This window comes from Callithrix jacchus, chromosome 16, assembly GCF_049354715.1.
Source record: "Callithrix jacchus isolate 240 chromosome 16, calJac240_pri, whole genome shotgun sequence".
NCBI classification, from domain to species: domain Eukaryota; kingdom Metazoa; phylum Chordata; class Mammalia; order Primates; family Cebidae; genus Callithrix; species Callithrix jacchus.
In genome coordinates, this window is record NC_133517.1 from 36074884 (window position 1) to 36102316 (window position 27433).

Consider the following 27433-nt stretch of genomic DNA (forward strand, 5'->3'; position numbering starts at 1 on the left):
GGTGGGAGTGTAAATTAGTTCAACCATTGTGGAAGACAATGTGGCGATACCTCAAGGATCTAGAAATAGAAACACCATCTGATCCAGCAATCCCATTACTGGGTATATACCCAAAGGATTATAAATCGTTCTATTATAAAAACACATGCATACATATGCTTACTGCAGCACTGTTTACAATAGCAAAGACCTGGAACTAACCCAAATGCCCATCAATGATAGACTGGACAAGGAAAGTGTGGCACATATACACCATGGAATACTATGCAGCCATAAAAAAGATAAGTCTGTGTACTTTATAGGGATATGGATGAATCTGAAAACCATCATTCTCAGCAAAGTGACACAAGAACAGAAAATCAGACACTGTATGTTCTCACTCATAGGTGGGTGTTGAACAATGAGATCACATGGACACAGGAAGGGGAGCATCACATACTGGGGTCTATTGGGGGGGGTGCCAGGAAGGGACAGCAGGGTGGGGAAGTTGGGGAGGGATAAAATGGGAAGAAATGCCAGATATAGGTGACGGTGGGGGATGGACACAGCAAACCACATTGCCATGGATGTACCTATGCAACAATCCTGCATGATCTGCACATGTACCCCAGAACCTAAAGTATAATTTAAAAAAAAGAAAAAGAAAAAAATATTCAACTCTGAATGGTAGTTCCAAGACCTTGTAGGAGAGAACAATGGTGGGTTAAAAGACAGGAACTGATGTTTCCCAAAGCTTAAGAATTAAAATCTTGATTTGGCGCAGTGACTCAAGCCTGTAATCCTAGCACTTTGGGAGGCCAAGTCAGGGAGATCATGAGGTCAGGAGTTGGAGACCATCCTAGCTAACACGGTGAAACCCTGTCTCTACTAAAAACACAAAAAATTAGCCAGGCACGGTGGCATGCAGCTATAGTCCCAGCTGCTCAGGAAGCTGAGGCAGGAGAATCACTTGAACTCAGGAGGTGATAGTTGCAGTAAGCCAAGATTGCACCACTGCACTCCAAGCCTGGGCAACAGAGCAAGCAAGACTCTGTCTCAAAAAAAAAAAAAAAAAAGGAAGAATTAAAACCTCATGAGATCTAAGATAAAGACTTAAGATGGAGGAAACACTAAATGTATGCAATAACAGACAAGGAGAAAAACTTTCATCTGATCAATAAAAGTTAAAAAAAAAAAGCATGAAATCACCAAATACGTTCTCAGAAAATCAACTGATCTAGTCCTTCAGCTAGTTCATAAGAACCTGTACTAAGAAGGCACTAAATTAACAATTGTGTGAAAATATTAATTTGCACAAACTTCCTTCTTATTGCTCCACATGCTTGCACACAAATGTTTATTCTTTATTTTAACATCTATGGGTCTTAAAATATTTTTCAAAATCACTTACCCTAAATAAATATTCATTATTCTAGAAAGTTCTAAGCTTCTACCTGATTTCTAAGAGCCATAGCTTAAATGGCGATTACTTTATCTCCCTCTACTCTGGGGCATAAACCATGCTTATATATTTATTCAAAATCCCTTAAATGTAAGAATCTGTGATTGGGGTCTGTTGGGGGGAATAGGGGAGGGATGGGGCGGGGAGGGGTAGGGAGGTTGGGGAGGGATAACATGGGGAGAAATGCCAGATACAGGTGACGGGGGGATGGAGGCAGCAAACCACATTGCCATGTATGTACCTATGCAACAATCCTGCATGTTCTGCACATGTACCCTGGAACCTAAAGTGCAATAATATACATATATGTATATATAAAATAAATAAAAGAACCTGTGATTGTATTATTTTCCATTACATGTGAAGGCAAAATAAAGGCTGGATAAAATTCTAAAGTAAAATGAGTTTTCTCCACTTCTAAATTCTCAAATCGTTAAAGAATGACAATTCAAGCAAATTAATGTTTATTTAATTCATTCATCTTTTATTCTTTTTTTGGTAAACATCACATAATATAAGCAAATCTGTATTGTTCACTATAGTTACACACATTCTTTTTTGCTTTATACAAGTCGTAAACATATTTAAGTGAATAAAATTATTGGCTAAAGACATATTCCAGACGTCTGCCATATGTTTTTCTGAGTTAGAAAAAAAGAAAGCTTATGTAACTTCCATTAGACCATCATCATATGAAAAACTAAATTAGCATATACTGCTTTAAAATTAACATCTGCCATTTTATTTAAACACTTTTTTAGGTTATAACTAACTTGATATTTATCTGAAGTTTTAGGAAAGAACAGAAGCTGACCATACAAATCCTGTTCATAACCACGTTGGCCACTTAAATCAAAAATACAACACAAATAAGAAATAGACATATAACCAAAAAAATTCTAACTATTATAAAGAAAAAAAATAAAGCTGCCAATAATTTATTTTAGAATACTTTAGATGTAGATAACATTTATAATACTGGGTTTCACAATATCTTGTTTTATTACTTCCTAATGTTGACATTTTAAAGTAACAGATTACTTCAAAATAAACCCAAACCATTTAGTGTTTTACTATTAAATTTCAGACACCAAAAAATTTAGATCAAAGGTTACAGAACAGGCATCCTTCAGAATATATTTTGTTTGGTAGGCAGAATGGCTTGTAATCTTTTGAACTGGAAAGTCTTCAGGAAGTACTTACTTGCTATCAAGGACCCTGCCAGCTTCCCACATTGTTACCTGCTGGGCATGTGAAAAGACTGACACCCTATTTTTCATATTATAAACCCAATATTTGCTTATAAAAATTAGTTGTAGTCAAAGAGCAAAAATTCAAATGCTGTAAACAATGTTAAATCTTACTAGTTATAGCTCTAATTTGAAAAAAATATATCAAGCCAAAAAGGTTTCATTTTCATAATACTTCTTTACATAAATTATGAGAGACATTTGTATATATATTCTCTTAGAAAGAATACTGCTGTGAGTAACCTGAAATCTGGACTAAACCAGATTTCTGAAATCTAGATAAACCATTCACATAGAAAACAATCGTACATAAGTCTTGGCTCCCAAACAGTGGCTTTCAACTTTGTTTGTACATGTAACATAAAAATTCTCAAATATTTGAGTTGAAGGAAAGGTGACATTAATAAGGCAAATAAAAATAACAAGTGACAAAAGTTATCTTCAAATCCTAGAGAATGAAGTAAAAAGGGAGATATCTCATACGACAAATTAGAAAAGAGGAAGAATTTCAAGTAAATGTGGCCTTAGACCTTTTACACTGCTACTCCCTAAAATTGTACAAGGTAAAGGCCATAAAATACTTGTTCCTTCAAGGAAAGCAAAGTAGAAAACACAAAAGGAAATATAAAAATGTGTAGTTATGAAAGAAATGAAGAGATGATGGTACTAACTCCAGTATGATGCTTAAAAAAACACCAAAGAATAATATATGTATTAAAAAGATAGTAATCTATTAGGTCTTTTTTAAGTTATACACAAATAAAAACTAATCTCTAACTCTTTAGAGGTTTAAATTTGACAGAGAATATCTATTTACCTTTAAATTTGTCTCACTTCTTTAGACAACTGAATCCCATCTAAATAAATATTTTTAAATTCTTAATTATCAAAGCCAGCCTCTTAGCTATGCTTTGATAATTCTATATATATTAATAACAAAGCTTTGCTGCATTAATCTCATCAATACCATGGTTACAACAATCAAGTTCATTTTATAGGCGTTAATTAAATTGGCCATCACCATACTACATTACTGCAATGACAAAGATATTGGGTAAACTTTTTCAAGACGAATTACATTGAAATGATTATTTTGAAAGTTTTTAGTAACAGGGAGAAAAGGGAGAATTACAAACGTTGAAAATTTGTTTGAACACAGAACAGAATGTCCAGGATCCTATATAAATGAAAGTATCAGCAAATAGTACCATCTTGGTCTATGAATGATGTTCTCCACAATGGACTTACAAGTTTTAAAAATTCCACTAAGAAGACACTGATTAAAGTTTATATGTGACATATTTCTAAAAACATCTGTTAGTAGTTTGCCATAAAACTGATTTAAGGTAGTTGTGTTTTTCAGTAGCATTAGAATAACCCAACACTTGGTAGAAATACTCAGTTCAGCACACCGTATTAAAACATAATTGTACAACGTTGGATAAATTAGCTGCAATTTTCAGTAGCTATGTTTACCAACCGTGTAACAGAATTATAATGTTCTCCTAAGCCATATGCATGTCTCATATATCTGAAATTAAAAAAAAGAAATGAGTAGTTTTGATGAAATGAGTTTTGATCAAAGTAATTTACTGTGTATGTGTGTGTGTATGTATATATACACAAACATGCTTATTATGTGTATATAAACCAATGATTCCGAATGACTCAGTCCACATGGGTATCACTCAATAGACTATGTGGACATATTAATTAAGAGTTCAACATCATTTGAAAAGTGGCAGCAGTCATCTAGATCTGGTTCAATCACTGGGGGTAAAATGAAAAGGCTTACATGCTGAGGGCTCAGTAAGCTTAAATTGTCACCTAAGTCTTAGCCATTGATGACTACCTTAATAGGTTTAGCTAAAAAATACTAAAGCCAATAGCAAACCCTGCATGCTGTATTTCAGAAGAGATTTCTCAATCATGTAAGATATTTTGATAAAATTAAGAAAAAACATCTAAGGAATAAATAGGTAACATGAAGATATCTCAACTTTTACACTTGTTGAAACCTTTAGCACTACTAATGTCAAACCTGGACAGTATACAAACTAGTCCTAAAATTTTGTAACCTTTAGAAATGACTTTATTCTTAACTCACACACAAGAATACATCACTACAGGTTTAAAAAATTATCTAAGTCATATATTTTAACATATATATTCTAAAATTTTTATATTCCTTTTTGTCTCAATTGTGAAAAATAAAACAGTAAAAATGTCTAGGTACTTACACAAGTATTAGTGGTTTTTGTGAATATTCTTCACCAACTATAATGGGAGGAGAATCTGCCTGTATTATCTCTATTGGTGTTTGTAAAATGTGAGACAGAGCTCTAAGCTACAGGAAGAAAAAAAAGTATAAGTAAGGAAAATAAAAATGTACATCATATTCAAATAGTAAACTACTGAAGTATGTGTGAATGGGCAACCAGTCAGAGCAGGGAAATGCTCTGTTCACTACTGTACACAGAGAGCCTGGCATATAGTGGGCACTTAATAAATATTTGTTGAACGAGTAAATATAGAACAGGTTGAATATCCTTTATCTTAAATGCCTGAAACCAGAACTGTTTTAGACTTTGAATTTTTTTTCCAATTTGGGAATATTTGTATGTATTACATGAGCTATCTTGGGGATGGAACTCAAGTCTAAACACAAAATTCATTCATGTTTCATACATATCCTACACACATAACAGTAAGGTAGTTTTATACTACATTTTAAATAATTTGTGCATGAAATTAAGTAGTGAACCTGTGACCTTTCACATAAAGTCAAGTGTAGAATTTTCCATTTGTGATGTCATGTCAGCCCTCAAAAAATTTGATTTGGGAGCATTTCAGATTTCAAATTTTCAGATTAGGGATGATCATCTTGTATTTATTAAATCAAATGCAGAGACTGCTCAAGCACTACCTGCACAAAAGTTTTGTAAAAAATATCAATGCCACTGTTAATGAAGAGGGGCAATGGGTAGATTAAGTATATTATATTAGTCTCTCTACTTTTGAATATGCTTGAAAATGTCCATAACAAAAATATTTTTGAAATACCATTGCTTAAGCATCAGATCAAATCAATTACAATGTGAGAAAATGGGTAGAAGGGAAGAATAACATATTTATTTATTTTTTTAAGTTTTTCAGATGATTCTAAGCTACAAACACTGTTGATAACCACTGTTCTATAATTTTCAAAGCAAGAATAGAATGAACTATGTATATGAATTGTACTGCCCTATCAACAAGTTTCCATCTCATTAAGATATACAATTTTAAGTAATTTCATACCATATAATAGAAAACTAGAGCCTAAAGCCAGATGAATAATGGTAAATAATGAACATTAATGCTAACATGTTTTAAGACTTATTACAATTATGGCCAAGCACAGTGGCTCACACCCATAATTCTGCACTTTGGGAGGCCGAGGCAGGCAGATCCCTTGAGTCCGGGCATTTCAGACCAGCCTGGGCAACATGGTTAAACCCTGTCTCTACAAAAAAATACAAAAATTAACTGGACGTGATGGATCACTTGAGCCCGGGAGGCAGAGGTTACAGTGAGCCAAGATCACGCCACTGCACTCCAATTAAGGTGACAGAGCTTTAATCCTCTCAATAACTTTATGGAATAGGTACTATTATTTTAAAGACTTAGCACCTGAGGCAAAAAAGGTTTATGAGACTTGTCAAAGTCAAGCATTAGCAAATTAAATGGCCTGCACAGAACTGAAGAACTTTGACTCTAGAGCTGAAGTTCATAAACAAATTAATCATTAACAGTTTTCAATCATAGTGTCCGCTGGTGGTTGGTGGCTCATGCCTGTAATCCCAGCACTGCAGGAGGCTAAGGTGCCTTGAGCTCACTTGAACTCAAGCGTTTGAGACCAGCCTGGGCAACACAATAAGACCCTGTTTCTACAAAAAATACAAATAGTAGCCAAGCATAATGGTGCATGCCTGTAGTCCCAGCTACTCAGAAGTGGGAGGATCACTTAAGCCTGGGAGATTGAGACTGCAGTGAGCAATTATCGATAGCACCACTGCACTCCAGCCTGGGCGACAGAGTGAGACTCTGTCTCAAAAAGAAAAGAAAAATCATAATGCCCCGATCTATGGGGCACTATGGGATATGTACTTGCTCCATTAAAAGAACATTCCATCAATGAATATAGTCCTTCCTGAAGTTTTGAAGAATGTAAGAAATCACTTTAAAAATATGGAAAGGGCTCTGCTGCATGGTAGCAAATCAAAAATGTTCCGTTGAAGCAGATTTTTCTTATATCTAAAATAACATTTTTAAGATACTAGCATAGACTCAAGGATGGGAACCAAACTCTGGAAATCCCACCATCCCTTCTAACTTCAGGAATCATAAGAATGATTTTCTCTTTAATAACTTAAATGTACCCTATTGTGAAAACTGCAACTTTTACTTCAAATGAATTCAGAGATGAAAAAACTGAGTAATTATCCTTCAAAAGATGTTTTAAAAGGCTTTTCTTAGTTTAAATAGAGTTGATTTAATCTCTAATACTCATATGAGTGATCGTTATAAGAAAGTTCAAGCATTTTTAACTATTCCTAATGTAGTAACAAAGCTACTATGAAAACGTCTGAGTTTCAGAGGTATACAAAACTAATGGATAGAGTTCCCTCTGGTGGAGATGCACATACACAGCACTACTAAGACAAAGATTTGGGGGCAACATTCATGTCACATCTTCAAATGAAGCAGTTCTTAAACTGAATTATTTAGAGCCAAAGACTATTCACGATAATTAAATTTTCATTATATGTTATTAATTGCACTGTCTAGGTTCATCCATCTGGCACTTCAGCTTACAAACTTTTATGTAGGTACTCTCTGTCTTATTTAATGTTCAAAAATGGTTAACTGAGTACACAGAGAGGGTTTATTATGATCATACAGTAGTCAAGAAACTTAAGATTGGCAGGATGGCTGACACCCCTGACACCCCTGTGGCCACAAAACAGAGAGGTAGAAGGAAATGCCAGCACCTGAATCTAGGACTTTACTTCTTATCCTGTCTAATACCCAGGCTGCTTCATCACCATCTGGTCTACTTAACTGTTTTGTTTATTTTAACAAAACAAAGTTAACAGATTTTTTTAAATTGGAGCTAAAAAGAAATCTTGGTAACTTTCTAAAAGTGACTGAATATACTGTTTTCTTACATATGAATTTAATGCATCAACTACTACTTTCAAGTAAGTCAGTCACAATCTATTAGGAATTGAAAGCACAATTTTAATACATATGCTGTGATAGGATTTGGGCTGTAATTTCATATAAAAATATCTTTTTCACTTTTGATGTAAAAAAGACATTTTTCCAATAGTGACTTTGATCAGCTGAGCCACTACAGTAAATTTTACTTTACTTCAGTAAAGTCTTCACTTTCCTAAGTGCAGAAAATCAAATGTGTTGTCAGTAGCAGCATCACAATGAAAAAACTTACACAGATGTACCTCCAACAAATAGATCTAACACCGAGCTTTTTAAAATGAAATAGTGTTTTAATCCTCATACTTTAATCATAGACCTAATGATGTTAACTACCTATTTCTTTTTTAGTTGAGAATAGCAAATATATAAAGAAAAGGAATCTTCAAAGAGAAATTGGGATCAGCTGAGAAACATCTTAAAACTACAGAGGGGATTCAGAAATAATTTAACAACCCACAATCGCTATGAATAACTACAAACTTACCTCAAGCTGACCTCCCCATGCAGCTGTGTTTACAATATCATAGCAGTACTTCTGAAACTCTTCTGTAGAGAATAGGTCAGAATACAGCATTTAATAATTTTTGTAACTTATGTTACAAGATCCCTTTTATACTTCCCACAATTTCTGACAAAAATGCCCAAGTTATGAACATTCTCCTTCTTTATCAGTATACTCCATAATCTAATCCACCTCCCAAATCCAAACTTTATTCACTCCAACTTTCTACCACATTTCCATCCAATAGAGCAGTCCACTTCTGCTTTATTTCTTCTGTCAGAGGCCCAGATACCTTCCCTACATATCAAACCTACCTAACTCTACCCCCAGCAATGACTCCCAAAATTGCCACCATATTCACTATCTTGACCTGTATTGTGAAGCCCAAACCTGCATCCAAAGGAATACCAGGTAAGACCAAAAAAAAACACCTTGTCCCTGTATAATCAGGTTTACTGTAAGACTCTGGAAAAGGTACGAAGAAAATCTGAGTAAAAGTACAGATTAGTTGAAATTCCTTCCCCAGAGATAGCATCACATAGCATCAAACAGTGCCTCCACTTGTTATTTTGGAAGCACTTACATTATTTGCATAAATATCAGTTCTAGCTAAGGAAAGGCTTTTCAGATCAATCCTGAGAAGTAAAAGACCTAGTCACTAAATTTACAATGGGTATATTTTGTGAATACAACTTTATATATAGTATGTTAAAATGGTAAACAATTATCCTTACTACAAAGATGGAGGGAAAGAAATTATGGACATCTAAAAGAAAAATATGTCTCGTGTTTGTTTCATTCCCTGTTAAATCTTCAGTGTTCAGAATAGTGCCTAGGATAGTGCTGTGCAGTGGCCTTCAATTAATATTGGTTGAATAAATGAAGATAATTAAGTCTTTTGTGTTTTTCTCTGACTCAGCATACTGAACTGCCACCTTCTCTATGCCCTACAACTAGTGCAATTGGGGAGTTTCAATGATTTGGTAATCATTTGGGAGATTAACGACAGAAAAGTCATTTATCACATTGTCTCAGCATATATCAAGATATATGGAAAAATGAGTTTATGTCCCATAGCAAGTTCTGTTTAATTAGAAAACAGCAGTGACCTAAAACAGCAAGAGATAAGTTAACATTTCCAATATGACATCTATGGGAAATTCATTCACTACAGAATTAGATATGCCTAAGTCATTCTTGAGATCTATCCACAGATACTGCAGGTCATACACACTAAAGGAGACATACTTGATTGCCAATGCTCATTCTTATCCATTTTGCATCACTCTCTACCTTCCCTCCATGGAGGGCAGACTCCACTAAAGGAAAGTCAGCCTTAACCTTTCTCTCTCCAACCCATTTTGGCCATATGACTTGTTCCCAGTGGACACTGCCAAACCTGCCATCAAAAGTCCTCAGGGACTAACAGTCCTCTAGTCCATTCTTTACTCCTCCAAAATCTATTCAGATTTTTACTTGCTCTCTTCCTCATCTGCTAGTTGTATACTTTTTACTTCATCGTAAATATTTTAACTGTGGAAAGTACTATACATAATAAAGCAGGTTATTAACTCATTTGTTTTGGTTTTGCAAAATCAAATTTTACTTGAATACTAATCTTCGTAATTATAGCTTATTAAGAATAAAAGTAAAATTCCCAAAGTATGGGATAAAAGGAGGAAATAGTTTTCCTAGTCATTCTCTCCTTATGGTCTTCAGACCCTATATATACTTCCTCAAGCTTATCTTCCTCAATAATTAACTTCGTCAAATATAAACTTACATATTTTTCAAAAATGATTAATCTTATTCCTATTTTTATCTTACATAAAATGATTAACATATTCTAATTACAAAATAACTAATTTAAAAATCTTAATAAAGAAAAATATACCAACATCTATTAAAATATGTGAAATAATTCTGCCTAAATCTTGTGATGTTTTTCCTCATAAGGATCATATGGGTTCTTCTTATGCTCAGTGCTAGGAAGCACTTTATTTAAAAACAACAGCAACAATGAAAAGTAGTAAAGAAAAATAAATTACCTGGAGTATACATATCTCCTGTATTAGGGTTTGTTAAAAATGGCAGAAAGTCATCCACATGGCTTTGCATATACTCAGCGGTCTGACTTCTTAAGGCAACCACAGTCAGAGCACAATTCTTTTCTTTCAGTTGATCTTCAACGGCTCTATACATACAGTGGCCATCAGATGGAATCTGTTTAATTTCTAACTGTCTAGCTGCCAATATCTGAGCAAGTTTTTCACTTTCCACATGTCTGGCTCCTGTTAAGTTTTCAATTTCAGCTTCAGCTATCCGTTCTTCTCGCTCCTTTTCCAATGCAGCTTTCTTTTCCTAAGAAAACGAGAATGCAGGAAAGTTAATTCATAATGATTAAGACTAACTCTCATTTATTAAGGGAATGGAGATGTAAAGGTCTCAAAACTTTTTGGTGTCTTTCTCCCTTCTCCCACAAGCACTATCACATTGATTATCTCATTGTTTAAAGAATTTTCTACAAGCTGAGCTCCTGTAAGGGCCTGCTATCTTACTCATCTGTGTGTTTCCAGCACCTTGCTCTATACTGAACATTAAGAGAGCCCTCTAGTTTTTCTTTGAAATCTACTTAAAAACTACATGCCAAGTTTCTAAAAACTTTACTTACTGATTTCAAAGTATTATCTTAAGACTGAGCTATCCTAGGCCTTAAAGCACATTATTATTATACTAAAGCCCAGGCTAATCCAGCCTTCTTATCACTCCACCAATAACACGTTAATGTAACACAGCATTTAGAAGAGTATAGGCAGACACTATTTTTATCCAGCTTTTTAAAATGAATGTATATGCATACATTTAATTAACAAATATTTTACAAAAAAAATAAAATAAAATATAACAGATAGACTAAAGTTCCCCCTAAAACCACTGCCATCCCAGTGCTTGGTCTAGGTTTGGTATGTATCCTTCTAGATTGCTTTTCTATTCGTTTTCATAAATATAGTATACTCTTGAAAAATGTGTAAATTTTTAATAAAAATGGTATCATTTGTCACATTCTGCAATTTGGTTTCCTTACCCAAATGTCTGAAGAGCTCCTACCATGGAAACATATGCTAGGATGGAGTGGGGTTAAGGCAATGAGAGATCTGTGACATGAAGAATAGACTGGAGGTGTGGCGGGAAGACTGGTGAAGAAGAAAGGGAAAAAAATTCCTGACAGATGGACTAGTAATGATCAAAAGCCAGAAAGCACTATATGTTTCATAGCTAAAAACAGTTCATAGAGCTAGAGTGCCAGAAAAAAAGTGTCAAGAGATGCAATTGGAGGCAAAAAAGATAGGCATATAGTTAGTATGCAGTAAGTCTACACTTAACATAGTACTAAAAGAAAACTAGAATATATGTAAAATATAGTTCTTTTATCTGGATGACGGGATTCTGAAATAAATTTTACTTTGAAAAGGGTGTGTGTGTATGTCTGTATGTTTTTCTGCATCTTTCTAATCCTTTACCATATATTTTGTTTGTACACTCAAAGGGAAACTCCTTTATAATTTAAGAATAAAAACCAACTAAGTTATATAAATCTTGATATTAGTAATAAGTTACAGTGAAGGATTTGGTAAGCCAAGACTAGAAAAAGGTAAAGACTTCCATACCGCTAGCTCTAATTCCTCCTTGAAACAAAAGTGAATGGGAAGGCAAGTTTCAATTAAACTTATTGCCAAATACTTGTACTATTTGCCTGTGACGTGCCATGCTAGATGAACCTAAAGTGATTTATAAGCTACCTGAATCAAAACCAGCAACATCGCCCTAATAAAACGTAGCCTATTTAAGGTTTTACTTCCCAACTCTGTAATATAAGTAACAGGAACAAATTTATTTCACTACATACCTAGAAATGTGGATCACAGAGGCATAAAAATCTTAAAACACAAGATGGCACTATTACTTTATAAAAGACTAAAAAAGTTTCAGAGGGGAGAGGAAGAATAAGCACCTTAGATATCATCTAATCCAAAACCCCTCATTTTCCTCTTCTGAGGAAACAGCATGCAGAAAGATTTCCAAAGGCCACACAGCTGGTAAGAGCAGAGCAGGGACCAAGGACAACACAGAGAGCTCCTTCTATCCAGGCACCTGAATCAGAATAAAAGTTGGAGCAGATGGGAGCTGAAGTTAATGATGTCATATACTATTTACTGGAAGAGTGGCACTTTATCCTATCTGTAAAACTGTTTAAGCTTCTAAAATACTAATTCTAATCATTTCATTTTTTTCCCTTCATGTTTTGCTTCAGTAGAACAAAACAACTGAGTTTCCTTTTCAGAGCACTAGATAAGAAATTCACTGGATTCTCTTTCCAGCAATGTATAGCTTCCCAAAACCACTAGGCACTTTGGTTTCTACAGCTATAGTACTGGAGATAGAATGGTACCAATAAGTTCTAATAAAAATGTGTAAAAGATGATAATAGCATGTAAATCATAAATATATAGTAGATAAAACTAGAGTCATGTTGATATAGTAATATAGCAAAGACAACTCTAAGGGAATACTAAGAGCTGAACACCAGTCCTGGGTTTGTATCAAAGTTTTAGTGTACTACTGCGATAACCTGGATCTCTGCTTTCTCATTTGTAAAATAAAGAAATTAAACTCAATCTCATTCCAGCTCTCAAATTTCATATTTTTAGAAGCCAGCTCTTCTAAGTTCTATTTTAGACTCTTTATTTTTATTATTATTTTTTTTTTTCCGAGACGGAGTTTAGCTCGTTACCCAGGCTGGAGTACAATGGCGCAATCTCGGCTCACAGCAACCTCCACCTCCTGGGTTCAGGCAATTCTCCTGCCTCAGCCTCCCAAGCAGCTGGGATTACAGGCACACACGCCACCATGCCCAGCTAATTTTTTGTATTTTTAGTAGAGACGGGGTTTCACCACGTTGACCAGGATAGTCTCGATCTCTTGACCTCGTGATCCACCCGCCTCGGCCTCCCAAAGTGCTGGGATTACAGGCTTGAGCCACCGCGCCCGGCTAGATTCTTTCTATCCTATCAAAAACCTTCTAAGTTTTTTGAATTAAATAAAATACTATGTTTTTCTAGACTAAAAATAAGAGATATGCTCTAAAATATTCCACAATATTCTTACAATAAATCTTTATAAAGTTTTATGTTTTTCTTCCAGAGTTGTATCTTTCCCAAAGATAAACATCATATATTAACTGACTTTTCATTCCTTGGTGCTTCTGCAAAACAGGAGGTACCAAATTATCTAACACCTGATTGTGCATCCTGACTTCAGGTTCCATTTTCTCAAATATTGTAAATGTTTAATATTTTCTGTTCTAAAATTCCATTAACATAACAATGTAAAAGCATGACTTGGCCATTTTTTCTGCCAAGCAGAAAACTGTCAAGCAGCTGACTATAAAAGATACTAAATGTTTTAAGAGGATAGCTGACAAAAGTATATTTCCAGTTGTGCAGTATTTTAGGGAAAAGGTAACAAAATTTTTGAGAAAGGCAAGGGAGTTTTCATTTTGTTTGTTCTGTTGTCAGAGATCCAGCTATGGAGGAACAAGTTTTGATAAAGACAGGAATAACTGTGTCCATATGTTTTCCAGAATTAGTTAGACTATTATAAGATGTATCAATTACTAAGTCAATGTTATTCCAATACTTTGTTATGCTACTGGCATGCACAAATTCTGCCCTTCCTTTTTGATCTATAGAAGCTAGATGACAATTGTGAGATCATCACAAAAGAATGCATATCATAAGCAGACAATCTCCAAGATTCCATGAAATCTAAAATTTATGAATCTACAAAAATCAGAATTATATTTACTCAAGAATAAAATTTTATACAAAGAGAAATGTTTGACTGTGCATTTCATCAACTTTCAAACAAAAAAGGCATTGTTTTTAGGTTTAATTTTTTAAGAGGCATACTATGTACTACTTAACATAGTAATCAATACTATCATTTGTTGACTCATTAATTCTCCAGGCCTGTGTCAAGGGCTTTGGAAATAATACATTATTTAATATTCAAAATGAAGTACCTTATGAAGTAGCTGTCTTATGAAGTAGCTATCACTTGCCCCCATTTTATAGATGTGAAACTGAGGCTTAAAGAAGAACCTTACCCAAAGTATAACAGTAAATGATAAAACCTCATCTGTTTGACACTAAACTCCATGCTCTACTAAATTACATACTATGTCATAAGATGCAAAACGAGTTTAAAACTATGCATTTAAACCATGGAAAACATCGAGTTTTAATAAAATAATACTCATGACTAAAAAGACTGAATTTATTCATTTTTCTTTTTTCAAATTCAAGGGACTTACCTAGCTAATCTCATTTCCATAATGCTGATATGAACTAGCTACTTCCAATAAATCAGTTTCCATATAGCTCCTCAATAATACAATATGTTATCCTCACATTTGTTTTGTGCATGCTGTTTCTCCTATCTGGAATATTCTATCTAAATAATATTTCTTTCAAATTCCAACCCTTCTCTAAATTTTCATAATTAATCATTATATAGATACCTACACAATTCTCTAAGAATTTTGTATACCTACATGTGTTAACTTCTAGGTTCAAATCTTTATTTCTCACCCAATGGTATAGTTCTTAGCCAGGGTTGTACATCATATCATCTGGGCCCACATTCTGAATTTTTAAATCTGAGATAATATAAACTACTCTCATTCCCAGCTTCACTTTCCTATGAGAACTGCATCCTGAATGTTATTTTTTATTCTCTTAGGACCATTTCTTCTCCATAAAATGGGATAAGAGATCCTACTTTACAAGATTATTGTCAGGACTAACTGAGATTTCATATAAGAGGCTTAGCATAGTATGTGACACACAGCAGGTGCTTAATAAATGTTAGTTCAAGTTCCTTGACAAGCAACTGCATCTTTTTTTTTTTCATTTTCTTCCTATAACAAGACCTAAGATAGTACCTAAGATAGTATTGAACACACAGCACTAACTTATAAACTTGGTGACATGACTTTCATACCCGTCTCTTTTGTGCTTTTGATATCCGAGGTGGCTGATTCTCAAGTACCAAGTTTGAAATGTTAACAGCAACAGAATCTATCTGAAGGAAACAAAAAGTATTAAAAAGTCAATGAAAAATACTTTTTAAATTATTGAAAATCATAAATATATCTAATCCCACATTTCAAATTTGAACAGCAGTAGACACTGTATTAGATCATATGGTTTTGTCTCCTGTCTCTATTTTTATGGAAAAATTTGACAAGTTCCCAAGAAGTTTCCTTACAACCCTTCAAAGATCATGCTCATCCCTGCATGCCTTCCATCTTTCTTAGAATGCCTACTCCATTAATCTAAATGCAGTACTGTACTTCCTGTAAGTGCCAACTCATTCAGCACTCTACCCTTCTTTTCTCTGACTACTGATAGTATATATAAGATAAAGGTCCTGTGCTGGCTCAGTTCATTATTTACATGCACAACCTCAATGTGGCAGGAGAAGCCCTTTTCCATCTTAATAAGCCAGAACTTGATGAGTACTAATTCTTGATCCTAGTATTAAGTTGAGCTTATCCTACCCTACCCTTTTCCATCTACAAACTGATAACTGCAGGCAGAAAATATATTTAATTTATGATATCATTTGATATTATAAGCAATCCTAATACTCAAATGGCTAGTATGTGTTTGCTAGAGTAAAATAAAGATGCTAGACTTTTAACTATAAAGATAAGTAGCTAATATTACTGCAAATATAAGTTAAGCTAGTTTTTAGTATAACACACACATAGAATAACTCAAGGCCTTTAATACACAGAGACAGAAGTCTCCAAAGACTATATCACAAATCATCAAAATATTAAAATCAGAGACTTCAAAAAATGGTTATCAGCTTTAGTGAAATTAGGAATCTTGTGATTCTTCAGAGGAATCTGCTAAAGTTTACAAACGACTATATTGACAATAGGCAAGATAACAGAGATGCAACTAAAAAACAAAAAAGCAATGGCATGAGTTTGGGTAGTAGTCAGAAAAGAAAACCAATTTAAGTTAATGAAAAAGATAAACAGTTCAAAGTAGAATGGGAGTTTGTGTTTCAACAGTAGGACCCCACGTAGCTTATGAATCATTTTTGTCCTTGGAAACCTGGGAAGGAAACCTCAAAACTGAAAGGTCTGTGAAAGCAAACAAAATTATCTCACTAATAGAAAAGATGGGAAGACAATTAGGAACACAACTGTCATGACACAATTTAACACCTGGAGTATCATGCCTTGCTACCTAGAGATGAAGTATATTAAGGGCAAAGGAAGTTGGGAAATTTAGACTATACTTAATGTAAAGACCATTGTAAATTAGCAAAGACAAGCTGTACTTGTCAAAAGCAAACCGAAATGAACCAAATAAAATTTAAGTATGCAGATAAGATTTTGCATAGACCTAAGAACTTTCTAACTATCATAGATGGAGTGAGGTTGTGGAGTCTATATGGCCCTTTACATCCAAAGCCTATACAATAAATACCACACTATACAAAGCTATGGCAGAATTCAGTATTCACTTCCTGGAGTAAGATAGTTCTCATTTGGAATTCTGGCGTTGGCAATTAACAGCTGTTATGACTTCTGGACAAAGTTCTTAATCTCTTTAAGCCTGTTTCCTACTTGAAAAATGGGATTATTTACACTTATCTCATAGGTAATACCTCACATTATGTTACTGAGGTTAAATGAGATAATACATATAAAACAAAGTGCTTGGCACATATATATTAGTTCCAACAATAAAATAAATATTAGTAAAAATGATGAAAGGATGCTCCAACTTACCCAAGAAACATCAGTAAAATTTCATTCATTAAAACTTGTTCATAAAGCACTTTTATAATTTAAAAATGACTTCACGTTCGTTTTCTTGATTCTTACAAAAACCTGTGCTTAGACAGCAGAAATATTTGTATTGTATTATACGTGTGGGAAAATCAAGCTCAGAAAGATTAAGTAATATTGCTCAGGCTACAATCCCACTCAGTTGCAATTCTGGGATCAGATGTATGGTCTTCCAATTTTCATTTGGTGCCACTTCATCTTCGAGGCAAGTAAATAGGTAAAAGAAGTACAGCACTTTCTTGGTTCATCTCCCTTATAAAAACACTGCCCTGTGAACCTGGTCACAAAAATCTTAATGAGAAGTGATGCATGAGCATAACTAAGTGATTTCATTTGCCTACCAACTTTATGATTTTAGATAATAAGCAGTTTAAAAGAAGTGGACAGCTGTTTTCAAATGGTGTAGGCAACAACAAACATTTCACATACCTTATTCTCCTTAATAGTCAGCTTCAATTGCTCCAGTTCTTCTCTATGCTTCTGTTCCATTTCTTTTTCCAATTTAGCCACATCTTCAGTGAGTTGCTTCCTCCTCTTCTTGTCATTCTTGGGAACAGCATTCTTCATACCCTGAATTTTGGCTGAAAAGCCATCAAAATCATTAAGTCAGACACCCAAGAGTAAAAAGAGATGAAAAACAGGAACCAATAAGGGGATGGTAAGGGGAGAAGGGTAGAGAAAAAGTAATTATGGAAGCAAGAGTCATCACATAACAGACAGCTGTAGAGAGAGAAGCGGCCTGATGACGCTGAGACACACACACACACAAACTTCATTAACATAATCTTGACTATATTTCGGTTGTTTCATGAGTTAAGAGGAGGAAAAAAACCTGACTGTAGCAAGTTTTAAATCTTTCAGGTATCTTTTCTAGGCCACCTAAACTGAGGCGAGGCCGTTCAAAATACAACCATTAGGGCCAAATATCGGTAACTGGGGCAGTATAGAAAAGGGAGGCATAGAGAGTTTGGGAGGAGACCAGTCTGGGTCCAAAATCTCGGTTTCAAGGTATTTTCAGGACACTGACACCAAGGCGGCGGCACAGGGTAGGGGGCAAGCGGCAGGCCTCAGAAGGGGAAGCCTCGGAAGTCTGGGGAATTAAAGAGCCGCCAGGGCGGGGAAGGCGGGAGAGAGGAGACCACTTGCGACTAGGGGAAGTCTAGGGTTATCCAGATCAGACATGCCTTAAAATTCCCCAGCACCGACCTGCCACGCGCCCTTCCCCGGGTAGGGGCGGCTTCCAGATTCCCACTTCCTTCCCCCTCACCCTGCAACTCCTTCTTCTCTTTGCGATGCCTTCTCACCAGCTGCTCTTCCTCATCAAGCTCTTCAGTTAAGACCGCCTCCATGACGACCAGGTACCCCAGCACAAGCGCTGGGAAAAACCTACACCACCGGCTACTAGGCACCTTCCACCCTTCAACCCTCACCCGGGGCTCCATTGGCTACTGCTGGGACCCAGCCCGCCTTCAAGGCGGTATCGAATCTAAGCCGAGCCACTGCGAACAGGAGAAAGTTGAATGAGGTGCTGCGCGTGCGCACTACCGTGACCCTGCCGTGATGGGCGGGGCGGCAGGGGCGGAACCAGACTGCGAGCGGTGAAGCGTCAGTGCAGCCTCCGATTTGACTAGAGCGCTAGAGCCCCTTCTGCCTTAAAGCTACCCGCCAGGCTCAGCCATGATAGTGAGGCGCGTTAGAGATGACGTAACAGGAATCGTTTTCAACGTCTATTTTATGCCATGCTTCAGAAGACCTCCTTTAATCTTTGACTTTGGTCCCTGTTTCTAAGAAAAGTAACTGAAAAGGTAAGAAAGAAAAATAAAGCGTTTTAATAACCGTTGGTAATTATCAGTGGGAATCTTTGGGCTGTTTTGGGCCGTGTATAATTAAATTGTTTGTTTACAAGGTCGTAATACCGCCCCTCAGAAGAAAGGAACAGCGCTAAGTAATCGAAAAAAATGCCTCCTCTTGAAACGGTTATAGATTTGGAAATAGAAGATATAGGAAGGATTGAGAATCATAGATACAGGAGCTTAAAAACCTGTGCGCGATGATAAAGAGTGTAATGTCAGAGCGCTTGGAAAATACCAGGAAGTTGAGAGTTAACAGAAGGGCGCAGGCTGAATTGGCCACAAAATCGAATTACTGAAGTAAGTGTAAAACAAGACAGATTGTCACCAAATACGGAGAAAAGAGGAACAGAAATTAACATAAGAGGAGAAAAAGAGAGATCTAGAGGGCTGGTCAAGGAGATACAATCTACGCATAATGAGAATACCTGAAACTGGGGACAGAGCAAGTGGAGTTGAAACAATTATTAAGGATCTAATTGAAAAAAATTTTCCAGAATTGAAGAACGAACTAGATCTACAAATGGAAAACGCTCACAGGGTACCTTTAAATTTTTATAAAAAGAAAGCAACACCTAGACATAGCCTGATGACATTTCTTAAAGATAAAGAAAAAAGTTTACAAGCATCTGGACAGAGAAAGCATGTTACCTACAAAGGGTCAAAAGTCAGGCCGACCTCAGATTTTTCTCTTGCAATTCTAAATGCCAGAAGACAATGTAACAATATCCTCAGAGTTTTCAGGGAAAATAATTTTGAGCCAAGAGTTATATACCTTGCAAGTTATCATTTATTTTCAAAGGAAATTGGAAGACATTCTTAGATATACAGGGGTTAGTAAAAGTATAACAACCAAGAACTTTCCCTGAAAATTTGGCTGAATGATTCACTGCAGCTAACAGAGAACCTGAATTAAAATACGAATAGAGTGTCAACTGTATGAAAGAATTAATGGTATGCATTAAAACTAAGAATTGTTATGTAAAGGGCATTAAAATTAAATACAAAAACAGAAACGGAAGCAGGGTCTAAAATGTCAGTTTAGATTTAAACTGGAAAGGCATGCCACACGTTCAATATATTGGACAGATAAATACTGTTTCATTTTTAGCATATAGTATTGTAGATAAAAATATGCATGTTCTTCAGCTAAATCTAAGTTTAAAAGGGCTTTGTCACTGTAGATTGGACAAGTAACAGCATTCTAAATTTCAAATCTGACAAAATTGGAAAACAGTACAGTTTCATTTCTCTTTTAAGGATAGCAAGAAAAAAAAATAGCAAGTTTGTCTATAATGTTACTACTGATATTGTAAAGAAACTTCCAAATCACTGGTTTGGGAGGGGGTGGATAAATCCACATTTTATGTACATGTTGCATGGGGAAAAACAGTAATTACTGCATCATATAGTAGTTCATCTATGTAAATTTGACATTGAAATAGAATAGATACATTACAACGTTTTGGGTTGGAAAGGAGGTGGTAAAAAAATAAATAGCAAAAGGATAATAGCAAGAAGACATTAAAATTAGCACAAAGTAGATGACAGAATACAGATGACTTATAAACTGGTTAAACAGCTCTATTAAAATTGAAATTGGGTCAAAAATCAATCTCTAATCTGAGATACATTTGTATAAAACAAAGAATCAAAGAGTTTAAGGTAATGGAAACTGTAAGTCAGAAATAGCAACATTTTGTTAAACAAAATCTAAACATAAGACATTTTATGTAAAACATATAGGATGTAACATTTAACAAACTATATGGTAATTAATATGACAATATGTAAAATACGGGTTTCATATCTTGATGTGGGTGAGTTTTACTTATGTACATTGATATACATCTATTTAAAAACATGAATCTTTAAATTAGTGCATTTTATGTATTTAAAATTTATTTTGTAATCCTATATGTATTGTTAAAGAATATAGCAAAAATTATGTTGGACCTTGATTTCAATATTTATGATTTCTTTTTTTAGAGACAAGAGGGTTTTGCTCTGTAGCCTGGAATGCAGTGGTAACATCATAGCTCACTGAAGCCTCCAACTCCTAGGCCTCTTGCCTCAGGGTCCCAAAGCGCTGCGATTACAAATGTGAACCATCAACCCAGCACATTTACAGCCTTTGATAAATCAAGTAAATGGAAAGTTAAGAGATAAAAGATAAGTAGTTAAAATGTATGTGTGTAATATATATTGCTTTTCCACCTTGTTTTTGCATTCTTTTCAAATTATCCTGAAGCATTTATAAATGATTTTATACTAAGATGTAGAGAAAACTTTAACAAATTTCTAGAAAGCACTCATGACCACATTACAAAAAAAAAGCCTAGAAAATAATTTTTAACCCTGAAAAATCACATACTTGGAATTTTTTTTAATGTTCTTAACCCTTGGGTCCAAGAGGAAATTATAACAAATACTGATGATTTAGGAATTACAACCATGAAGATAATTATACTCTACATGCTATGGGATGTATGTAGAAAAGGCAAGAAACAGGAATTAAAACATTAGGTGAAGAATGGAATATGCACATAGGAAAAACTCAGTAACTAAAGTTTTTCACTTTTGCTATCTTTTTTTTTTTCTAATGAGTAATGGATTTTTATTTTTATTTTTTATTTGTTTTTATTTTTATTTTTTTTATTGCATTTTAGGTTTTGGGGTACATGTGAAGAACATGCAAGATAGTTGCATAGGTACACACATGAAGGGGAGGAAGGCAGCAAATTTTGCTATCTTTCAAATGAGGAAGTAGTGTGCCTTCATAGTGGATTCATCCCCAATATGTTATTAGGCCACAATTAACTACTTGGTGACAGATCTCTCCCAATTGAATTTTAATGTAACATAATGGATTCTAAGCATCTGACAACAATTGATTCTCAAGGAGAGAAAAGCTTAAGTCTCCTTTTTTCTCTCCCCTCTCCGCATTGTTTTCCCCTTCGTACATATAACAATCTTTTCATGTACAACATTTTTATTGAAAAGTATGGCCTTCAGAAAAACAGCATCAGCATTGCCTGGGAACTTGTTAGAAATGCAGTATCTCAGGTCAATAGCAACATAGTATTAGATCATAAAATCTTACACATCTACAAGCCTTCTCAGCACAGTGCATTATACATTATTAATGCTCAATAAATGCTATCCAGAAGATGTGTAGAAAAAATATTTGGATGTTGCCAAAACATTAACAGTACTTATATCTGGGTGGCAGCTTTTTGGATATTTCTTCTTTATGTTTTTTTAAACATAAATTACATTAAAAGAAAAAGCTATTTTACTTTTATAAATTAAACATTTATGCAGAAATTTTGAAAAGTATATAGATGGTGATATATGTTACCTGTTTTCATGCTGCTATAAAGAAATACCCAAGAGTAGGTAATTTCTAAGGAAAAGAGGTTTACTTGACTCACAGTTCTGCATGGCTGGAAAGCCTCAGGAAACTTACAATTATGGCAGAAGAGGAAGCAAACATGTCCTTCATAAGGTGGCAGAAGAGAGAAAGTGCAGAGTGAAGACAGGAAAAGCCCCTTATAAAACCATCAGATCTCAGGAGAACTCACTATCATGAGAAGAGCATGGGGGAACTGCCACCATGGTCTGATCACCTCCCATGAGGTTCTTCCCGCAACACATGGGGATTACAATCTGGATTACAATTCAAGATGAGATTTGGGTGGGGACAAAGAGCCAGACCATTTCACCTATGATCTCACCATGTAGACAGACCCTAAAAACAGTGTATTTCCTTCTGGTCAATTAAATTACTATTCAAATTTAGAATATATTAATTTCTGCTTCATTCACTTGCAATTATAGACATTTCTCCAAGTCAATTATTTTTCAAAAACATTTTTAACTGCTGCATATTTTCCCATCACACAAAATAGCTCTCACTTTTTAGCCCTTACCTAGCTTCTCCACAGTATTTGACACTATCTACTGCAGTATTTGCACAATTGACTCTCCCTTCTGTCCACATTTCTATTCAAACAGTGAAGCCTGCCCTCATTCCTTCATTAAAAGAAAAAATAGTGTGTTCTTCCCACCCAGCTGTCTTAGTTCCTGGTTAACCTTGATTTCTCTACATAGCAGTCAATGCTATCTGAGATGGCCTTGTTAAATTGGGTGTTGCCTGTCTCCTCCCTTGGCTGCTATGATACACCCTCTCCCTTGTTAATCTTTGGTTCTGGATGCTCCTTATTGACTGTTCTATCTCTTCCTGAAATTTGCTAAGTCCCCTAGGGCTCTGGGCTGGGCTCATTTTCACTCTGCATACTTTCTGCCAACTTCATCCCATGTCTTCAATTAATACATCTGTGTGCTGACTGGACCCTTCTCTCAAGTTCTAGGGTGTATTAAGATTCTCCAGATAAACGGAACTAAATAATTATAAATAGATATGTAAGAGATTTATTATGGAGGCCAAGAAATATGATATGCTGTCTGCCAGCTGGAGAACCAGGAAAACTGACCATGCAATTCAGTCCAAAGGCCTGAAAACCAGGTACTCCAACGTCTGTGGGCTAGAGAAGATGGATGTCCCAGGTTAAGTAGAGAGAGCTTCCCTTGCTTTGTTGTTTATGATTGTATCATGTCTGCTCACATTGGTGAGAGCAGATCTTTTTTACTCAGCCTACTGATTCTTCCAGAAACACTGTTTCACCAGCTGTCTGAGTATCCCAATCAAATTGACACATAAAATTAACCATCACACAGGAGCATATATATAAAACAGCCTCCTGGGTGGTTCTCCTTGGATTTCTCCACAGGTACTTTAAGTAATGTGCCCAAACTGATATCATCATCTCTAAATTTGTTCTCTGGGTTTTAATTTGTTTAGTCTTTGTTCTTTTAAAATAAAATTTATGTGTTTCCAGGATTCTTTTTGAAATTTAAGTAGATGGCACCACTCCACACCCAGATAGCCCCGTGTGTTCTACATTCATCTCTGATCCCATTTACTCCAAGTCCAGAGCTTTAGCCATATTGATTTTTGTATGTGTGTTTACAAAAATCAGATTTCCTCCTGTCGCCAAAATTTTTCACTAGGTGCTTCCTTGACTTGGGAAAAACATTCCTGAAATTTTGTAAAACTGACTTTTTTGTTATTAAGATCAAAATTTATGTTTCACTTCATCAAAGATGCCCACCTAACAATAACCTACATAATGGTATCCACCACATATCACCTGTTGCAAGGCACTGTCAATCACTTTGTCTGCTCTATCACTATCATGGCCCTTATTACTGTCTGATAGAATCTTCTTTTTGCTTTCTAAAAACAGTTTTACTGATACATAATTAACAATAAACTACAACCAATCAGCCAATAAGTGGCACTACTGTCCTTTTACTTACTCATGTTGGAAACCTTGATGTCATTCTTGACTACTTTTTTTCTGTTACCCTTTAATATCAACAAATAATTAAGTCTTAATTTCTAAATATGTCTCAAATCAATCCACTTACCTTTAGTTCCACTAGCACCACTCTAGGTCCAACCCTGAATCACCTGTATTATGGAAACATGCTTCTCTCCAGTTTATTCTTTATAACACAGTAAGAACTTTATAAAATTCAGGCCAACTTAGGACTGTCAACTTAAGTAGGTTCTCAATAAAATGTATACTTCTTAGTATGTGTCTCAAGGCCCAATCTCATCGCTCACCACACCTGATATAATCTATTTTAGCCCTTCTGGACTTCAGTGCCTTGAACTTTCATACTTTCTTTTCCCCAGGGAATGGAATGCTTTTGGAAATACAGCTTTCTCACCACTGGAAATATTTATCCACGTTCAACCCTTGACCACCCTGTCTAGAATTATTTACAATTCTTAACCATTCATTCTCTATTGGAAGCACCCAATTTTTCCCTTTTAATACTTTTACTTGACTTCTGTTTCATAAACTTGAATATAATGAAACAAAATAACTAGATCTGTCTTTTTTTCCTTTGGGTCTTCATTATTTAGTATTGTGTTTATCCTATAGAAGTCATTTAATAAACATTTTAATTAAGCATGAACTAGATGACTACTTAGTAATAATAAAGGCAGATAAAAGAACACTTAAAGTCACTTCCAGCCTTAAGATTATACAATAATATTTTTCAACTATAACATCAAACCAGCTCATGGTAATTAGAAGATAAATCTTGTCTCTGCAATGGTGTTTTACCCAATGTCATCCTCTGCACTAATAGGGTATCAGTAAATGAAAGGAACTATTTTATAGAACTATCTCTTTCGGCCTTTCAAATTTCTAGTCTGTCTTTTAATTTATGTTGTATTACATTTTCTTCAAATATTTTCAGTTGCAATATTTTAAAATCTCTGTTTTGTTTTCTATTTCCCATTTTCAAATTATTTTGCTAAGTTATTTTGCTTCTTCCTTCATGATATATTTTTCTTTTACTTTTCTCTAAAAACTTAGGTGGCATCAGGAAAGAACACTGTGTGAATCTTAATGACAAACTGGTACTCAGTAGCCACTGCAACTTTACAGAGTTGAAAGAAGTTTCAAAAATTGGAAAGATAAATAGTATATTTTTCATATTCTCTTTTCAGTTATCTCAGGGCCACTACTGATTAGGGAATTTATGGGGAACATAAGTGGCACTGAAGCAGCATTCTAGTTTCCAGTGCCATCAACCTAAGTATCTTCCTGGTCTCTGTCCAAAGATACTGTAATGTGTTCTCAAAGTCAACATGTTTTGTGGAAGTCTCTGTATTTTCCCCTTTATGTCAATTAACCTATTGTAAACCGAGAGAAATGGGAAAATTAAAAACCTGTTTGAATTATTTTTAATGCACAAGTATTTTTTCAAGTGAAATCTTATGCAGAAGTTTGGTATATGAAACAGATAAAATGAACCAATGAGATTGAAGGGAATGACTGGTGTGGAATCCTGCCCACTCTTTGGAGAATTTGAGGCAACTCTGTAGAGCCTTTAGGAATTCAGTTTATATGTTACTGGGTAATCTAAAACAGAAATTTTAATCTGCCTGCACTTGGGAATCATCTGACGAGTTTTGTATTGATTTGTTTTATTTCTAATACTGATATCCTGGTCTCTCTCAAAAATGTCTGCTGTGGGGACCAAGCATATAGATTTTTTTTAAAATGCTTCCCCAAATGATGCTAATATGCAGCCAGGATTGGAAATAACTACCCTACACAGCAGTTTTCCTGATTCTGAGAACTCAGCTTTTCATCAGTTTTCCTTAGGGCAGGTCCTTCTTATTCTGGATCCTTGTGTTTCTTTCTGAACCTACAATTTCTCCATTGGTCCCAGGATTTTCAAAATTTCTCATTTTCCATTTTCTGTCCTTTTATGTTACCTACTTGAAAACTACTGTCATCTTTCAAAACAAAACACAACCTGTTTCTTGGTCTTTATTGTGGGCTTGTTATTCCTCAATACAGATTTACATAAAATAATAACAAGAGATGGGCCTTGATGTGAGAATTATTATTTATTTATTTATTCATTTATTTATTTATTTATTGGAGACAAGTCTCTCTCCGTGGCTCAGGCTGAAGTATAGTGATGTGATCTCAGCTCACCACAACCTCTGCCTCCCAAGTTCAAGGGATTCTCCTGCCTCAGCCTCCTGAGTAGTTGGGATTACAGGCACACGCCACTGCACCCGGTTAATTTTTGTTATTTTTAGTAGAAATGGGGTTTCACCATGTTGGGCAGGCTGGTCTTGAACTCCCAACTTCAGGTAATCTGCCTGCCTTGGCCTCCCAAAGTGCTAGGATTACAGGCATGAGCCTCCACACCCAGCCTTATATTTCTTTTTCTCGTTAACTCTGCAGTTTACCAGCTCTGGACAAGTTAAAGGACAGCTATAGTCTTACTACATAGAATCATTATAAGGAATTGGTAGAGTGATCCTTATAAAGTGTTTGCATGGTACCTAGCACAGAGAAAGTGCCTGAAGTTGTTAACTGTTATGGTTACAAAATATGTAAATGATTTTATTGTTCAATTTTCTCTCTTCACATACGCTAAATTGTTCTAATTCTTGAACCACAAAAATGACATGTGAATGACTTAGGCATTCAGTGAGTCCACCCAACTAATATTTTTTAAGTACCTGTTATGGTCTATGAAAGAAACTGGCAAGACAGTCATTATGACAGTCACTATTCCCCTTAAATATTT

At 35.1% G+C, this 27433-nt stretch overlaps 2 protein-coding genes and 1 long non-coding RNA gene across 7 annotated transcripts in view; 2 read left to right on the forward strand and 1 right to left on the reverse strand.

Annotated features, from left to right (window-relative positions):
* Nucleotides 1-1904: 1904 nt before the first annotated feature.
* Nucleotides 1905-18808, reverse strand: OTUD6B (OTU deubiquitinase 6B). Of its 5 annotated transcripts, none has more exons than XM_035277611.3 (7): nucleotides 18692-18808; nucleotides 17817-17968; nucleotides 15518-15598; nucleotides 10504-10816; nucleotides 8438-8499; nucleotides 4932-5038; nucleotides 1905-4222 (listed from the first exon to the last, which is right to left on the reverse strand). In XM_035277611.3, the coding sequence occupies exons 2-7, from the start codon at nucleotides 17952-17954 to the stop codon at nucleotides 4138-4140; spliced, it is 786 nt and encodes a 261-aa protein (XP_035133502.1). In that variant the 5' UTR covers nucleotides 17955-17968; nucleotides 18692-18808; the 3' UTR covers nucleotides 1905-4137. The 5 variants fall into 5 exon arrangements, with proteins under 5 accessions (XP_035133502.1, XP_002759106.4, XP_035133501.1 ...); XM_002759060.6 differs by having other exon boundaries at nucleotides 18655-18808; XM_035277610.3 differs by having other exon boundaries at nucleotides 18594-18808.
* Nucleotides 18809-18973: 165 nt separating this feature from the next.
* Nucleotides 18974-27433, forward strand: part of PIP4P2 (phosphatidylinositol-4,5-bisphosphate 4-phosphatase 2) — a 75114-nt gene continuing 66654 nt past the window's right edge. The window contains exons 1-2 of the mRNA XM_035277613.3: nucleotides 18974-19192; nucleotides 21227-21424. Coding sequence (XP_035133504.1) covers nucleotides 21423-21424 — 2 coding nt within the window. The 5' untranslated portion in view covers nucleotides 18974-19192; nucleotides 21227-21422. The remainder of the gene's footprint in view (nucleotides 19193-21226; nucleotides 21425-27433) is intronic.
* LOC144579721 (uncharacterized) lies at nucleotides 23387-26064 on the forward strand. Its single transcript, XR_013527908.1, has 2 exons — nucleotides 23387-23765; nucleotides 25002-26064. It is a non-coding gene; the product is annotated as an uncharacterized LOC144579721 (long non-coding RNA).

Bases quoted from the DNA above. Each gene is read 5' to 3' on its own strand.
- OTUD6B (XM_002759060.6), bottom strand. From the start codon at position 18,736: ATGGAGGCGGTCTTAACTGAAGAGCTTGATGAGGAAGAGCAGCTGGTG. The intron at 15,599-17,816 runs GTATGTGAAATG...TGTTTCCTTCAG, and splicing joins TGACTATTAAGGAGAATAAG to ATAGATTCTGTTGCTGTTAA. The intron at 8,500-10,503 runs GTAATTTATTTT...TATTCTCTACAG, and splicing joins AGGAGATATGTATACTCCAG to AAGAGTTTCAGAAGTACTGC.